An 18,587-nucleotide genomic window follows, 5' to 3' on the forward strand; every position below is an offset into this window, starting at 1 on the left:
ACCTAGTGGAAACCATGTTTGAAATCCATACAGGCAGTCAGGCAGCGTAATACAGAGTGGAGCAAAGCGCATCAAATGATTAAAAGGGAAAAAAAATAAAAATAGAATAATTATATATACTTTCATATTGGACACACATCTGTTGCTTGTATTTGCACCAGCTCCACATATACAACTTCACGCATTGGGTTAAATCAGGCTTTACAGTCTCCGTGTTAAGTTCTTTACTTCCACTCTATCTGTTCAGCTGAGGGAACGGAACCAACCCTGTGACGTCAGACACAGCAATACTTCAAGATGGCGGTGCCATAGGTCTAAAAGCTATAGTAAAACATGCTGTTTTCATCTAAATGGTTACATTAATCGAGTTTAATATATTTTCATTAAAGTGGGATCCAGTGTACAATATAATGTAAACTTGACTGAGCGCTTCATTTTCCCTTTAAAGGGCAATTCACAGATTTGGTCAGATATATCAGACAGAAGAAAAAGTTTGCGAACATCTGTAGCAGATATTAGTCAAAAAACAAATGTTCCATCTTACACTCCTAATCACTATTATAATCACATTAAAATGGATCCATGTCTGTATATAGCAAATGTATTTCATAAATTACTTTTGGAGCTTCCCTGTTGGTGGTACATGAGATCCACATGGATGACGTAAATGACATCTGGCATCTAAAAAAAAGCTATTTTCACAAAAAGGCCACAAGATTGCAGCACTGCAGACTGAAACATTCATTTGACGATTTTAGAGGCGATCTGAGACAAAAATACAATCACAAGTTGTGCTTTTTTGGTCACATCAATGAAAAAGCTTAAAAACGGTAATCTCAAAAGTGTATCTATTGTACAAAAACCTTTCCTGTATATTTTTGTTATGCTTTAAAGGATAGTTCACGCATAAATTAACATTTTTACTCAACCTTTACTTGTTCCAAACCCTTTATTAGTTTCTTTCATGTGCTGAACAGAAAAGAAGATATTTCGAAAAACGTCGGAAACCTGTAACTATTGATTTCCATAGTATGTGTTTTTACTACTATGGAAGTCGATAGTTACAGGTTTTCATGCTTTTTTCAAAGTATCTTCTTTGGTTTGGAACCACTTGAGGGGCATTTTTGTGTGTGAACTATCCCTTTAAATCTAAAGTTGTCAATTTCAGCATTTAATTCATCAGTTGAGGTCAAAAAAGCTTCTGGCTGACTTTGGAGAAAACGACATTTGTAGTAAACATTATGTTCATTATAAATGAAACCTCAGACTGATTACAAACTACTCTAAAATGTTAATTATGCGTACTGCTGGCTTTGCTATGGTTACAAGACGTTATTTGCATTGGGCTGTTTGGGAACAAACTGGCGAGTGTGTGACTATAAGACATTCATTTCTCAAAGCGAAGAACTGACGCTCCGTCTGGGCCTGATGGAGAGCTCAGTGCGCTGGAAGACTTCCTCCTTATAGATTGTTGAGCTCCAGAAGGGTCTGGTCCAGCACTTGGTGCATGTTCAGATTCTCCTCTTTAGCCTGGGCTACTTTCTCTGGTGAAATGAAAACAAAAAGAGACTTGGTGAGTCAGGGGCTGTATCTGAATTCACCCATATACCTTTAAAATGGCGCACTGTTTGAGGGAGCAGCCATTTGAAGTGATGTGCAAAACCACAAGTGGACTCAATCGATACCAATTGACATGAAGAAACAGAACAAACTGAGAGACAGACTAAATCCAGAACGTCTTTGGCAACATCTCTAAGGCTATGTTCATATTGTAGGCAAAAGTGGCTTGAATCAGACTTTTTTTTGGCCCACATGTGACTCTGTTTTTGTCTTGACAGTGTGAACAGCCCAAACCGCATAAAATCTGATGTTTTTGATCCAGATTTGTGCCACTTTCATAATAGTAATAGTAATAAATCAGACACAGATCTGGGGCCGTATGTATAAAGCTGCTCAGTGTAGAATTTTACTCTTAAGTGTGTCAAAATTCTAAAAATGACTTCATTCTTAAGTGTTTAGACTTGGTCTCAGCTAAATTATTTAGGAGTGTTTGGGATGTATCTTAACTTAGTTAGGAGTAACAAGATGGCAGCAGAGAGGAGGAGACCACGCACCTTTTAAGAACAAATGAATGCGTTGCAATTATATGATGACAGGGAGTTGCTTAAATGATACAGGTTCCTGAAGGCATTCTTTTTGTAACTAATCTAGTCAGACCAACTTTGTAACTCCTTGAATTTAAGCAGTGCAGGGTCTGGGGAATCTGCAATACCACAAACAGAAGGCTTGGCTTTTCCCGGGATCTCCTCCACCATTTTAGCAATCTCAGACAAAGGGTTACATGGAGGCCTTCTACCTATTACAGAACAACTCAGTTGCTGACCCCACAGACACAATCATTTCATTAAAAGAAATTAGTAAGACTAAAATTAAATGTACCAGTGGCTCGCATGCTTTACTTGTAAGCTGCGATTTCTTTGCGTGCTGATGCCAAAACATTGTACCACCTTTTCTCAGTCTTCTGCTGAACGTTTTGTTCTTGGAAATGCAGCATTTATAGTGATTGCAATTTTTTGCCATACATTTATTTTGTCCTTGCTTGTTACAGTTGGACTGAATTTTCCTCTAATCACTGTCTTCCATTTACTCACTGACACTAGAAGAACACTTTCCTCCATGGACCAGTTTGGTTTTCTTTTTGAATCCATTTTTTTAAGGGTTTTAAACTTTGGTCTTTCTTTTATATACAGCTAAGAGTGCAATTTACAATTATGTGATTTATCAGCTTAATGACTTAAGCAGCATCACATTTGTCCATGCAATCAATCAATTTGTGCAAGATTGTGTAAAATGCATGTACTTATTTGTAATTTCTTTTTTACATAATGCAAAACAACTCCTTGATGATAATTTAAATTATTGAATAATTTTAATGTATTAATTCATCAGTGAATAGTGCCTTGCAGGCTCCTGATAAGCTGATTCAGAGGTCAAGGGCAGCCATTTTGTGTTTCAATCATTGCAGTCCTTAATTTACAACACTTAAGTCAGAACTTAAGAATCAGTCTCAAACTTTACTGAAATTGGCTTTTAGATTCTTTATAAAGGTCTCCTACTCTTAAAAAAGTCCTACTTCTTACTAAGACACTTAAGTCAAAGTTTAAGACTACTCCTAAGAGCATTTTTTAGAAGTTTTATGCATACGGCCCCTGATGTTTTGCAATGCGACCGCAGTGTGAACGGTTATGTAGGATTTCATGTGACTTGCATAATCTTTGAGTGACATGCATCATCATTTTGTGCTGCAAGCATCACCTACTCCTTAGCAGCATAGTGAAATGGCACACAGGCCGATTACATTACCACAGGAAGTTGGTTGTTCAATTTGAAAAAAAAAAATTTAATACAGTACTGGTGCTTGTTAACCAATCTGGTTAATGATTGGTGCATGGGTTGTTGGAGAAACTGAAGAGCATTGGGAGGTATTGCGGATAGGGGATCCGTGTGCAAAGGAGGGGGCACTTTCATTTTAAAGATCATTTTAAAGATGAACTTTTCTCTGAAAGAACAAGAGGCAGGTGCTCACGCACCCAAAACCCCTCTTCTGCATGTGCCTTCTGTTTATAACGAAGTAAGTTAAAATAACTCTGCAAACGAAGAGAAACCAACTCCACTTGCACAGTTCATTCTGCGGCTGCTCATTAATTAAACTTTTGGCCAATGACAGAAAAAAAAGACAGCTGACCTATATTCAGTTATGTTGGGATTATAGTTTAATATAGAGTTTAATCATAATGGAGTAAAGTTTATCATCTGGATGCATTTTTAAAGAGATAGTTCACCCAAAAATTACTTCCCATTTTCATTACACCCTTCACTTGTTTTCAAACATTTATGAGTTTTCTTTTTTTTAAAATAAACATAAAAAGAATATAATTGAATAACTCCTATAGTATTGAAACAAGTGAAGTGTGAGTAAATAGTGAGCATATTTTAATCTTTGAGTAAACTGTCCCTTTAAGGCCTGTGACTGTGTGAACATTTCAATATTTCAGATTTTAAAACATCCGGCCACAAGAAATGTTTTGTAACTTTAATAAAGATTAAATAATCTACAATGAAGACTATGCAGTGTTGATTATTCAATATCTGTACCTGAATAGTGAAAACTAGAATTCACTTTTATCTTTACTATACTTTATTTATCTATGCTTGTCATTTATTTGTTCTATATTATTCGAGATTCACTCCTTTACAAAATCAATCCAAATAAACCTGTTAAATCATCTGGTGAAATTGTATTTACATTGCAATATACATCACAGAAATACAAAATATGGTAATGTCAGATTTTTCCAATATCACACAGCCCTAATTCAAGTATACAGATATATGTTAAACTAATTTCCATGACTTTTCTAAAACTTTGTGGGAAATGGCCTGGAAAAATGCCATGGCAACCATGGTGAACCCAGTCTATAACAAGATACTTATTTTAGGTTTCAAATACCGAAATACACATTAGTAGTAGCAGAACAACCCTTTACAGTTCATGAAATACACCACGGATGTCTGTGAAAAGGGTAATAATCATATTAAGCATAATCTGACAATGTGCTTACTTCATACAGTACACACATTGTGTGTATAATTAGACATTTTGAGCTGTTCGTAATTGTACTTTTGTGCATGCCAAGCAGTTTAGGACCATGATCTGTTCACACTGCAAATCTGATTTTGGCCACATTTATAACAACAATGTGAACAACTATGCAAACAAATCAGATCTGATAAAAAAAAAAAAATCAGATTTAAGCACTAAGATTATTCAATAAGGGGCGACACGATGGCGCAGTAGGTAGTGCTGTCACCTCACAACAAGAAGGTCCCTGGTTCGAGTCTCGGCTGGGTCAGTTGGCGTTTTTGTGTGTTCTCCCCACGTTCGCGTGGGTTTCCTCAAAGTCCTCCGGTTTCCCCCACATTCCAAAGACATGCGGTACAGGTGAATTAGGTAAGCTAAATTGTCTGTAGTGTATGTGTGTGAAAGAGTGTGTGGTTAAAAACACTTAAGCTGCCCCTTCAAAAAACTCATGAATTGTGTTGGTCTAGCTCATTTTAAGTAGTTTGAACAAACAACAAATGTAATTTTTAGAGTAAAAGGTGCAATCAGCTATGTCCAATCAGCAGCAGCTCTGTGGGCAAAACGGTCTCGTCAATTACAGAAGTCAGAGGAGAACAGCTAGAATGGTTCAGCTGATAGTAAGAAAACAGTAACCAACACAAATAATCACTCAAAAAAAGCATCTCTGAACACACAACACATTCAATCTTGAAGCAGACGAGCAACAGCTCCAAAAGACGAGTCACAGGTCAGATAACAACAGCAAACTGATACTAGAAAGGGGCTATATGCACGGCAAGTGTTTTTCAGCCACCGATAATCTTCCAGTGAAAGGTTTATTTGACTATTTTCAATAAAGTTCCTTTTATAGCACTAATAAAAAAAAATACAACTAGATAAATAGACTTCAGCATTAATTTAGCTGTTCAAACCTAAAATCAGATGACAGGTTGTTTAAGCACAAGTGCCATCAGGAGCAGCAGGCGAACACGGAAACTCCATTAAAAACATTGAGTTAAAATAAATTTCCAAATTCCACAAGAACCAAAACAACGTTATTTAATGCAGTGCTGCTGGTCTGGTGTGAGACCCACTTTACATTGCATCTCGATCAGGCAGTGAAGATCATTGACCTTAAACAAATCAGACTGCTGTGATTTTATATTGGCATGACAGTTCAGCACCTGAGCTGGTTTACTTAAATTTAATTGTCCCCATGTATATAGCACATTCACACAGGCTCAACAAAACTAGAAAAATAATTGCCTTGACTGAGAACTCCCAAATTTCCACTGTAATATTTGGTGGTGAAGTCAGAATTTGGCATAAACAACATGGCAGTATGCATCCATCTTTCATTGGATCAATAGTTTGGGCTACTGGTAATGTAATGATGTGGGGAACATTTTCTTTTTTCCTGGGTGGAAAATAAACACTATTGTCTCCTTATGGTTATGATGGCAACCCCAGCATGGTTAAATACTCAAAATGCTCAGAAATACTGTGATACAGGTTTCAGAAAACATCCGTCACCAGAAATATATTTCCATCAAATCCCTCCTTTCAAAGTACAGAACATAAAAAAAAAAAAATTACTTAAAACACTTTTACTTATTATTTACTTAACTCCTATTAATGCTATTCATCATCATCATCATCATCATCATCATTACACAAGTACAGCTGGTTCTGCTATGATGATATTTTTAGATTAGGTTGAGCAGAAAACTGACCTTCTTCCAAGGCAAGTGTGTCAAAGATGAAAAAGGGATTTCAAGCATCAAAAAAGTGTAATACAGCTTTAAAATGTAAGCAATTCTAACAAATATCATACATTTTTACTATGATTTACAAAAGACACAGACTAAAATGTCATTGACATACAAGAAATTATTTTGCATAGTACATTTAAAACAGCTATTAATTGCCTGCATTAAAACAACAAGAATAAGGACATAGTCAATATAAAAGCTAAACACTGTAGCCAGGAAGCGACGTGGTGGCGCAGTAAGTAGCAAAATCGCCTCACAGCAAGAAGGTCACTGATTCAAGCCTCGGCTGGGTCAGTTGGCATTTCTGTGTGGAGTTTGCATTGCATTTACATGGGTTTCCTCTGGATGCTCCGGTTTCCCCCAAAGACATGCACTATGGGTGAATTGGGTAAGCTAAATTGGCCGTAGTGTATGCGTGTGATTGAGTGGGTGTTTCCCAATGATGGGTTACAGCTGGAAGGGCATCCGCTGCGTAAAATATGTGCTGGACAAGTTGGTGGTTCATTTCGCTGTGGCGACCCCAGATTAATAAAGTGACTAAGCCAAAAAGAAAATGAATGAATGGACACTAGCCAGGTTTAAAGGCTATGATGAAAGGACTTGGAACTTGATTTAAAAGCATCACCGAAGGGAGCAGATTTAATGTGCCAAGGATGTGGGTTTCATTAATGTGGAGCAGGAACCAAAAAGACCCTTTAAGCTTAACCTTGTTTTAGGGACACAAAAAAATAATTTGACTACAAGATATTGCGTTATTAAAACAATCGCAATAGTTTTTGGTGCAATGCCATTTGACCAATCAGATGGGGGCTTACTACTGTATGTTTATCCCCACCTTTCCAGAAGTTGCTGTTCTGCTATTGGCTGTATTGGCTCAAAGGTGAACATAGAGCTGAAAATAAACACTAATGTCGGGCGTCAAGACAAGAGGAAAATGACATAGCCAATCAGAGTCAGAATATCTGCTGAGGTTTTTACTCATTCATATTGTTTTAAAGACAAAATGTTTGCACCTTGACAGTTTTTTAGCTGAATTAGAATTAAAGGTGCAGTAGGTGATTGTCTTCAGAAAGATTTTTTTTGTTGTGCTGGTTGAAAGTCTCTTCACAGTCCAATCTTCAAGATAAAAGTAAATGATCTAAATGTGTTTATATGTATTTTTAAATTCTGGGTAAGGCATAAACCTAAAAAATGTTCATCCAATTAAATATTGTCAGGGCGACATCTCCTATAATTCCGATAAGTAGTCTAAACTGTCTGTCAACAAATGTAGATTTGGGCTTCTGCGCACCTGTTCACGCATATCCACCATTAGCGCGTACATGCCTGCATGTGCGATGCACGTTCATGTGCATACGAGACACATGAGATCACAGTGGTAAAATCAAATGCTGAATTTAAACTTTTTAAAATCTTGAATCAATATTGGAGTTACTTTTGCAGGCTGGAGGAAGGACGACACCATGGCTGAGTTATTTCTGTTAGGAAGGTGATGTTCTGTTTTAAAACTATTTTAGTCCCCCAAAGCTGATGTAGATTGTGTTGTTATGACTGGGTTATATGCATAGAAGTGTTGTTCAGCCACTGAAATTTCCAGGTGAAAGATTGATGTGACTATTTTCAGGTTCATAAGGTCCTTTTACAGCATCGATAAGGTAGATTATTATTTAGTTTAACAACAAGACATCAGTAAATAGCACTATTCCACCTAGCCTGCTTTACTGAGCTGAAGTTGCTTTTATATTCACATTGGTTCATTTTTGAACAATGACAGCCTCCCTATTAGGCTTGGGCGGTATCCAAATTTTGATACCGTCAAACCTCCTCCCTATTTTACCTCGGTATACGGTATTACCTTGCATAATAAAAAAAAATTGATGTAAGGCTCAGACAGCATCACCAAACTGTTGGCTTGTGCCTAAACCATTCAGAAGGTGACAATGAGAACGTGTCTGGTGACAGAGGCTGAGGGTCTGGAGATTCTGGCTGCTGAAATATGTTTTCCTGAGGATCATTTTTGAGTGACGAGACTTGATGCTGACCTGATGCGTCACAGTCTATCTGTGTTGAGCAGAGGGCCAGTGACAGTGCCTCTATCAACAGTGGGTGTTTTGGCTGCGTGGCGTTATCACCGTCCTTGGGTGATGCGTCAGCCCCAAGTTCATCCAGGAGCTGATTTGAGGTCCTGTGGTCATGCGGACATTTGCTAGGTGTGTATGTGCCATTTGGATTGAGATCAGTGGCACACAGCTAATGGAGGGAGAAAAAGATATTGTCCCTTAGCACCAAGTTTGTTTGGGTGAAGTCTGTCTAATGTCAACAGTTGTCTTTGGTTCCAGAAGAGATTGAAGTCAATAAAATTCAGTCCTTTCCTGTTACATGTTTTCTGCAGCCATACATTTAGACCAAGAAGCCGTGAAAACATATTTGTTCTTCTTGTTTCCAAAAGCTCACAGAAATCTCTCGAGCAGTTCTGACTTTTCCCTCCGAATATCATTCTTCCCCACATGGATGATAATCCGTTTTGCAGTCTTGTGTTTTTTCAGAATTTCCTCAAGTTCTTGTTTACATCAGAAACTGTTGCATGAGGGAAGCAGAATGTCATTGTAGATTTGCTCCTAAAATTCCTGATTATTGAATCTCCTACAACTAGTGTTCTTATCTCAGGTGCGATCGGAGCAAAATGCTGCTGTCTAGTCAGCCTTGAGCCTCTGTTCTATGCAGAGTTAGCTGCTGAGTCATGCGATCTCTTACTGACTGCATTTGGGGATTCTTCACCCATATTACTCAACTTCATATCTGTTCTCAAGCTGTATTTGAGTAAGAGCTGTATTTGGGGTAGAAGACGCTAATGCGGCAGCGTATGATCTGTCCCCGCGAGTACTCTTTGGTCTCGCAGCTTGTTTATGCCAATGCTCATTTTCAACAGTTTTATTCTGTTTTTCTGTGCTCAAAACAGTGGCAGGAATAGATTTATGGGACTCACCTACGTGTCTACAATGAAGCTGCAGTTCTGGTTGGATTGCAAGTAACTTTGTTTCAAGAACTGCAATCTTTTGTAGAAGTTTGTGGCAGTTTGTACAGCAGTGAGAATCTGAATTAATCCAATCCAGAGGCATTTTCACAGCTGTATTTTTCCATCTCAGGAATGTGAGCAGCTGATAGCTGGTAGCGGGAGGATTGTTTAGACGATAATTTCCCTCGTGTTAGTAAAGCTATATTCCAGAAAGTTTGTAGAATCAATGCTGATCTTCAAGCTGTGTTGTTTGAGCACTGTGCTGATAGGCTCAAGTTAAAATTAGGGTATAAGACATAAAAGCAGGTGGGCAGAAAGCGGTAGCGAAGCAGGAAGTATCCAATACTGAAATAGCACCAGAGTTTTCGACCGCTCCCGCGCTTTATTCGCAAATTTATTCCCGCAAGAAATCTGGTCGGGTCCCGTGGCTCCTGCAGTACAGCAGCGGGAATACAGACCTTTAGTTTGTATTTACCACGTCTCCCTTGTTAGACCGAAACTCGAAATACTGGCAAACTGCTCTCCTCCACACTGTCCTGTGATGACAATCACGCAAACGCATTTTCAGGCATTGAATAAAAGATATTTAATATTTAATACGTGTCTCTTATATAAGTGCATTGTTTTTTATGATGGTATAATGGTATTGAAACTGAAACCGTTGCTATTTTTAGATCCCGCTGTATTATATTACCGCCCAAGCCTACTTCCTATACTGTTAACATGCTACTCTGAAAATTCACTCTGAAATAGCATGCAAGTATGGCTTAGTAATAAGTGTAATTCCTGCATGCCACCGCCAACCACTAACTACATTTCTAACTGGCAAGGCAAATGACATGAACTAGTGGGTTGTCTGCTGTCATGTCGCGAAATACCATTATATGCAATAGTCAATGACAATATGGTATTATTTTCCAGTATTGTGCAGCCCTACTCACTATTAGAACATTATGCAGTATGCACTAGTTGAAGATGAGATAATTTATGCTGAAATAAATGTATAACAAATTTCAGTAATCAATATGAAGTTTTATAGATATAATCAGACGTTCATGAAACCCAGCCATAACAACACCAGTGACCTGTTTATTTAAAAGTTCCTTATAATGGCCAAATTCTTTTCATAGACAGCCACACTAATCAACATGGAGGTCAATCGATTTATAGTTTCTTTATATGAAACAACACACCCACTCTTACTGTGGAGAAAAAAAAAAAAAAAATCACCTGAGGCATTTCTGGATCTCATCTAAACAGCATCCAAGTGAGCAAGTGCATCCAAGGCTTAGAACCTTAATAATCTTTGGATATACAAATTTTGCAGTGCCTTTATGCATAGAGACAATACATAATATTGTATATATATATATATATATATATATATATATTATTTTTTTTTGTTTGTTTTTTTTATTTATTTATTTATTTATTTATTTTTTTAAGTATAGAGCCTTAAGGGCACATCTACAATGAGAATAACATACAGTAGGCTCCAGAACAGAGCCTTGCGGCACACCACAAGAAAGCCTAGAACTAGTTTAAACTGCCAAAAAAAATCAAAAATCTAGAATATTTAAAACATTTATTGATTTATTTTCTTCTTTCTTTTTTCCAGCATCTTTGGCTTATTTATGGGAGAAATTAATTGTTAGTTTACTTTATTTCATTATCACAGTGCAGGCCCGGAAACACCCATGAATGATCATTTAGCATTATGTTTTTGTATAACTGTAAATGTATTCAATTTCAACTTTTCATTTAATCTTTCAGCCACAAAATTTAACCCATTTTATCAGCAAGACTTTTTGATCCTGGTACAAAATATACATCAAACAAAGTAGAGGTTTCAAAATAAAATCTCCTAGTCACAGCCAACACTATTTGCACTTAGTAAAAAATTATTTTAATTTTTTGTATTTTATTAGAGAGTCCAAAAAAATACAGGGTTTCTGCAGCTTTCACGAAATAAATTAAGACTTCAAGATGTATACAGGGCTAAACACTAAGGATTTTTTTTTCGGTTGGTCACATGGAAAAGAGGTTTACTTGCCTCATCCAAAAAAAATCTAATTAGTTCTATCTTTGCCACATATTTTAATTAATGTGTCAAAACAAGCAAACCCTAGTTGTATCCATGAACATTTTTAACATAACTTTTTTCTTCTTCAAAAAAAAAAAAAAAAACATATTAGTATACAGAGATTGTTTTAAGGTTTTTTGAGATGAATTGTTGGTGATTCAGGACATGTCATGGACAGGTGAAAATTAAGACTTGTTTAAATGAATTTAATACCTACAAGACAATATTGAATTTAAGACTTTTTAAGGCCTAAAATATAGTTTTTAAAATTTAAGACATTAAGACCCTGCGGAAACCCTTTAAATACTAGTCTAGACAATTACACTAAATGAAACTTTTGCTGTGTGTAAAACTATTCCACAAATATTATAAAGTGGCATGTGACATGAAATGGCATGTGACATCTTCCAACAATGCAATTGGTTTCCAAATGATAAAATCATGCATCACCCTGGCCTACATTTTATTCAGATTCCAGGACCATTTCAAGTGGATATACGATTTTTTACAAAAAAATGTGCAGATTTTGAGTACAGTGAACTCATTGTCATGTTCAAGAAAACAGTCTGAATATGGAATAACCATCTCAATTAGTACTAATGGGCCTAAAGTGTGCCAAGAAAATATCCCTTCACACTATTACACCTGAACTGTTGAGGTAAGGCAGGATGGTTCCATGCTTTCATGTTGTTGATGCCAAATTCTGACCCTACCATAAAATTGTTACAGCAGAAATCAAGACCAGGCAATATTTTTCCAACCTTCTATTGTCCAATTTTGGTGAGCCTGTGTGAACCGTAGCCTCAGTTTCCTGTTCTTAGCTGACAGGATTGACAACCGGTGTGGTCTTCTGCTACTGTAGCCCATCCGCCTAAAGGTTGGACGTGTTGTTCATTTAGAGATGCTCTTCTGCATACCTCGGTTGTAAGGAGTGGTTATTTGAGTTACTGTTGCCTTTCTATAACCTGGAACCAGTCTGGCCATTCTCCTCTGACCTCTGGCATTAACAGTGCATTTGCACCCACAGAACTGCCGCTCACTGAATATTTTCTCTTTTTCGAACCATTCTCTGTAAACCCTAGAGATGGTTGTGCATGAAAATCCCAGTAGATCAGCAGTTTCTGAAATACTCAGTCCAGTGCTTCTGGCACCAACAACCATGCCACATTCAAAGTCACTTAAATCACCTTTCTTCCTCATTCTAATGCTCAGTTTGAACTGCAGCAGATCGTCTGGACCATGTCTACATGCCTTAATGCATTGAATGATTGGCCATGTCATTGGCTGATTAGAAATTTGTGTTAATGACCAGTTGCACAGGTGAACCTAATAAAGCGGTCGGTGAGTGTGTATTGCTATATACAAACAATTTCACCAGCTCACTTGAGTCCCTCTATTTGGAAACAATTAATTAATTAATTTTCTATTGATTGGCATGATTCTGTAGGGGAACAAATCATGCATAGAACGTAATAAATTACAAGAATAGCTTAATGCAATAGAGCAAACATAAAAGTGAAATACAGTACTTTATGGTTTTCAGGCTAGTCAAATCATATTCAGGTAAAAAAATAAAAAAAAAATAAAAAAGGAAGAAATCTAATATAAAACAACAATGCGAAGACTTTACTGTTTAAACAGTTAAAAAATTATTCTCTATAAAAGTTACAAATGGTAAAATGGCTTGTGTGTGAATGCCTTAAACTGCACTGGGCACCCCTGCTCAAAACGTTATATTGTGCAGCCATAACAAGCACTACTACATACATATGAAAATGCTAAGAGTACATTTAGATTTCATGATGACTTTAACATTTGATCACCACTTACACATAAAATGACGCATGCATGAGTGAGATTTCGTGAATACATTATGCATTATGTTGCACAATGCATGAGAAAACTGTAATTGCACAAAAAATGAAATTCAAACAGAAGGAAGACATTTTGACATTTATTACAGCAGTAAAAGAAAGTAAAGCAGAGACAGACAAACAGCATTGAGACAGTTTCTGCTGTGGAAGTGTCAACAGTGCGAAACATCAGACTTTAAGAACCACTAAATGGAAAGTCATGGAAACAACACACAATGTTGACCACGGCACCACAAGATCAGGAGAGAAAGACAGGACACAAAACATGAGCTTTATCAAATCAGACTGAATCATGATACCTGATGCTTGTTTCACAGTCACATGGAGAAAAAAACAGATGGACAGAATCAGCCAAATGGACAGGAAAAGACAGAGGAGACCGAAAGAGTGTTTAGAGGGTAGTCATGTCGTTTAGAGCCAGATCCAGCTCCTCGCTGAGGGCTTTACCCTTCAGTTTCTGAGCGTACACCTCATCTGTACATCATCCCAAATGAGCAGAGAGAAGACCAACAAACAGAAGACAGAACCAACAATGAGCAGAAAAAAGACAAGACAACAGTGTGAGATGAAGGACTATAAAGGCCACCTTCAACAACAACAACGCCGCCGCCTGCATGTCTGCACAACATGCAATCAGTATGAAATCTTGGTTAGAAAGAATAAATGTCAGGCTTACTTGTCTTGATTAAGTTGTCTGAAATTAAACTCCATCCACTTAAACCCACGAAACATGCTCTCACGTGTCGTCTACTTATGCACTGTTCATCTAAGGTGTCGGTCAACACGCCAATAAACAGATGACATGCAGTCCAATCCATCAAAAACACACTAGATCCATCTTCCAAAAGGCACACAACGCCTTCGACACTTCAAGCAATGTTAGTATATTACAACCAGCTCAAACAATGCAAAACTGTGTTTTCTATTAGTCTTTCTAGTTTGAAAAAGGTAAGAAATAGAGCTGTGGCAAAAAAAAATTATGGAAAAATCAATTCTGTGATTTTCAAAATGCATTGATTCGCAATTCTCTCTTGTATCGTTTCAGAGTAGTTAAAAACTAGCCTAGAGTGTAGTCTGCTGGTAAAACCCAGCCTAAAGTGTCCTTTAAAAACTAGCCTTAAGTGCCATTTGCAGTTAAAAACTAGCCTAAAGCGCCATCTGATGTTAAAAAACTAGCCTAGAGCGCCATCTGCAGTTAAAAACTAGCATTGAGTTCTGTCTGTTGTTAAAAACTAGCTTAATTCACCATCTGTAGATAAAAATTAGCCTAGAGAACCGTCTCTTGATAATAATTAGCCTAGAGTACCATCTGTTGATAATAATTAGCCCAAAGCACTGTCTGTTGTTAAAAAAAATAGCCTAGAGTCCCAGCTGCTATTAAAAACTAGCCTAAAGCGCAGTCTGTTGATAATAATTAGCCTAGAGCACTGTCTGTTGTTAAAAAACAGCAGAGAGTGCCATCTGCTATTAAATACTAGCCTGAAGTGTGGTCTGTTGATAATAATTAGTCTAGAGCGATGTTTGTTGTTAAAACCTAGCCATAAGCACCGTCTGTTGATAATAATTAGCCTAGAGCGATGTTTGTTGTCAAAAACTAGTCAAGAGCACGTCTGTTGAAAATAATTAGCCTAAAACTAGCCTAAAGCACTGTCTGTTGATAATAATTAGCCTATAGTGCCGTATGTTGCTAAAAACTAGCCTAAAGCGGTGTCTGCTATTAAAAACAAGCCTATAGCACTGTCTGCTGTTAAAGATTAGCCTAGAGCGTCGTCTGCAGTAAAGATATAGCGTGTCATCAGATGCTAAAAACCGCCATCTGCTGTTAGAAACTAGCCTAAAATGATCCAGGAGCTTCATCTGCAGTTAAAAACTAGCCTAGAGTGCCATCTGTTGAAAATAATTAGCCTAGAGTGCCGTCGACTGTTAAAAAATAGCCTAAAACACCACCTGTTGTTAAAAACTAGCCTAGAGCGACATGATCGTAAACACCAGACTAGAGTACAACCTGCAGTTAAAAATTAGCCCAGAGCACCATATGCTGTTAAAAACAAGCCTGGAGTGTCATCTGCTGTTAAAATAACAGCCTTAAGCACCATCTGCAGTTTAAAACTGGCCTATAGCGCTATCTGCTGAAATAAACTAGCCTAGAGTGTCATCTACTGTTAAAAACTAGCCTAGAGCATCATTTGTTGTTAAAGACTTGCCAAAAGGGCCATCAGCTAATTAAAACTAAGCTGAGAGTTGATCCAAGAGAGAACAGCGATGCGTTTTGAAAAATCTCAGAATCTACACATAGCAGATTTTAACAATTTTTGGCCAGAGCTATAGAAAGAAATTAAACTTAGAATGACACACTATGAAGAGTGAGGCAACAACACCACTAATACACACAAGTACACTGTTGTTATTGGTCAGTTAAATATGTGCAGGCAGAATAATAAATGTTGAAGTCGTACCTTCTAAATCATCAATGGTCTTCTCAAGCTTCGCCACAGACCGCTCAGCAAACTCAGCACGTGTTTCAGCCTAGAGAAATGAAAACCAGCATATTCTTATGAAACAATTAGAACAAGATGGAAACGTCTGATACCAAACATCAATTAAAAAAATGGAAGTAAGCTCTTTTCTGCAATTGTTTTAGGACTTCCAATTTACTTCATATGGCAACAAAAACTATACTGTAACAAAAAGCAATATACTGCTCTACAAATGAGTGCGTTTATGGGGAAAATACCAGTTAGTAAAATAAAGCACCATAACAAGCTATTTTTTTGCAGCTAAAAATCTATGAAAGGGAATGAAAGCAAAAGGCTTGAGCCAATAACGTTGCAATGGCTGGGCTCACTCTTACGTGAAACAACAAAGGTCAATTTTTAAGGTATAATTGAAGATATGCTGTTGAATTATTAGATTAATAATGCACATCTGAGGTGGTGTTGCAGCCATGATCCATCGGGGGCTCTTTGTTTTCTAATTATTCAATGGACCAGAGTCAATTGCACTCCTGAGCAAAATCTTAAGACTGGGGGAAACATTTCAAGTATTCACATTTTGCACTGGTGGATCGTAATCAGGTTGTAAGCACTGCTTTGAAATGCCAAATGAAGACACAGGTGCAAAAAAACAGAGAATCGGCAATTACATGAAAACTGCATTTAAACTCAAACAGGCTCAAATCAGCAAAACAAAAATGTAGGACCATAGTCTTAAAAAGTTAAATTCTGTGCAAAACTGGCTTTGCTGTAATTTTCCTTTGGCCTATAACACTCTCATGATCTCTAGATGGCAAAGGCAAAAAGGCTTTCTCTCTTGAACGTGGCAGGATTGTTGAGCTGCACAAGCAAAGTCTCTCACAGTCCGTTATTGTTGCCGAAGTTGGACGCAGTAAGACAGTCATTTTAAATATCTTAAAAGATCCTGAGCGCTATGGGAAATCCATCCACTTAAACCCACGAAAAAACTTTCACCTACACTAAGCCGGAGGATCAGACGGGCTGTCCGGGAAGACACCGGCAGATCCTCAACCTCTGCAGCCCAATAACAATAAGACGACATCTTCAAGAGAAGGGCTTAAAGTACAAAAAACGTCTTCAGAGGCCATGTCTTCTTGGAAGAAAGTTTTGTTCTCTGATGAATAAAAAAAAAAATTAACTTGGATGGTCCTGATGGCTTTCAACGTTACTGGCATGACAAGGAGATTCCACAGGAGATGTTTTCTACACGGCACAGTGGTGGAGGCTCTATCTTGATCTGGGGTGCTTTTTCCTTCAATGGTAAAACTGAGCTTCAGGTTGTGCGGGGGCTTCAAACAGCTGCTGATTATGTGGACATGTTGCAGTGGGCATCCCTCTTGAATGAGGGCCCTCGTCTATGCAGTAATGACTGGATCTTTTAACAGGACAATGCTGCAATTCACAATGCCTGCCTGACAAAACGCTTCTTTCAGGAGAATAACGTTGCTCTTTTGGACCATCCTGCATGCTCCCTTGATTTAAATCCAATTGAGAACATTTGGGGATGGATGGCAGGTGAGATTTACAAAAACGGACGTCGATTACAGACCATTGGTGACCATTTTGAAGCCATCTTAACCACATGGAGCAACATTACCACCAGCCTTCAGGAAACACTTGTATCAAGTGCCAAAATGAGTGTTTGAAGTAATCTACAAGAATGGAGGTGTTACTAACTACAGAGTAATTTTTGACAATTTTTTTTCTATTGTCGTTTTTTTTTTTTTTTTTTTGGCCTATGGTCCTAAATTTTTGATCAGCTGATTTGAGCCTGTTCGAGTTTAAATGCTTTTTGCAATAAATCGCCTATTCTCTGTTTTTTTGGCTTTTGCACCTGTGTCTTCTTTGGGTATTTTAAAGCACTACTTACAATCGGATTATGATCTACTAGTGCAAAATGTCAATACCTGTAATGTTTCCCCCAGAGTGTATACCGATTATACTACAGTTACCACATCTAAAAGACACACTTGCATTTTAAGAAATGTGTTGGGCGTTTGTCCTTAAACAGCTCCTGTGTGTAGTACTAGTTACTTTCACATCTCACCCAAAGCCTTTTGTTTTATTTGCCTTTTATTTTAGTTTTTCTACTTGTTTAATTAATTTTTTTTCCATTAAACTGTGAACTATAATATGGTAAAATCTGCCTTGAACTACTTTAATTGTGAGATTATCTAAATCCTTAAAATGTAAAACAGAACCAATCATTCAACAGCCCAGTAGTGTAATTTACTATAAAACATGATAGACATTTGATGAATTTGTCATTCATTTTTTACTCAGGCATCATCAAACCTCTATTCACACTGAATTATTCAAAAGGTAGCTAAAATGGAATAATTTTAGAGTTCACTCATGACAGAAACGTTTAAAGAGAAATGTATCCTATTTCAAGGAGGTATCGCTGCAGCCCGGAGACCTCCAAATGGGAGGTATTACACCGCAAGTAAGTTGGGTGACCTCCAAGTGAGAGGGACTTACACTGCAGGTGGGCTAGATTTAGGTGGTGTAGACATTAATAAAACACATCAGGCTACTGTGAGATAGGATTTAGGGTTGGGGTAGGTGTAGCCATTCATGGAGCGCAATATTGGACTCTGTGTCATGTACAAGCCATTAAATAAATAAAAACTTTTGTACAGTCCACTTGAAGCTCAAGTCCCACTCACTTGGAGCTGGCTCCGACCTCCGTTTATACCCTTCTCACC

At 37.5% G+C, this 18,587-nt stretch overlaps 1 protein-coding gene across 5 annotated transcripts in view; it reads right to left on the bottom strand.

Moving 5' to 3' along the window:
* Window positions 1–362: 362 nt before the first annotated feature.
* Window positions 363–18,587, bottom strand: part of tpm2 (tropomyosin 2 (beta)) — a 57,754-nt gene continuing 39,529 nt past the window's right edge. For 2 of the 5 annotated variants that reach the window (XM_056467122.1, XM_056467120.1), the window contains exons 8-9: window positions 15,823–15,892; window positions 13,434–13,840 (exon numbers count right to left, since the gene is read on the bottom strand). In XM_056467122.1, coding sequence (XP_056323097.1) covers window positions 13,758–13,840; window positions 15,823–15,892 — 153 coding nt within the window. In that variant the 3' untranslated portion in view covers window positions 13,434–13,757. Of the gene's footprint in view, window positions 1,545–13,433; window positions 13,841–15,822; window positions 15,893–18,587 lie in introns of those variants that run through there. The other 3 variants (XM_056467124.1, XM_056467123.1, XM_056467121.1) reach the window with 3 other exon arrangements.

This window comes from Danio aesculapii, chromosome 10 (genome assembly GCF_903798145.1).
Source record: "Danio aesculapii chromosome 10, fDanAes4.1, whole genome shotgun sequence".
Lineage (NCBI taxonomy): Eukaryota > Metazoa > Chordata > Actinopteri > Cypriniformes > Danionidae > Danio > Danio aesculapii.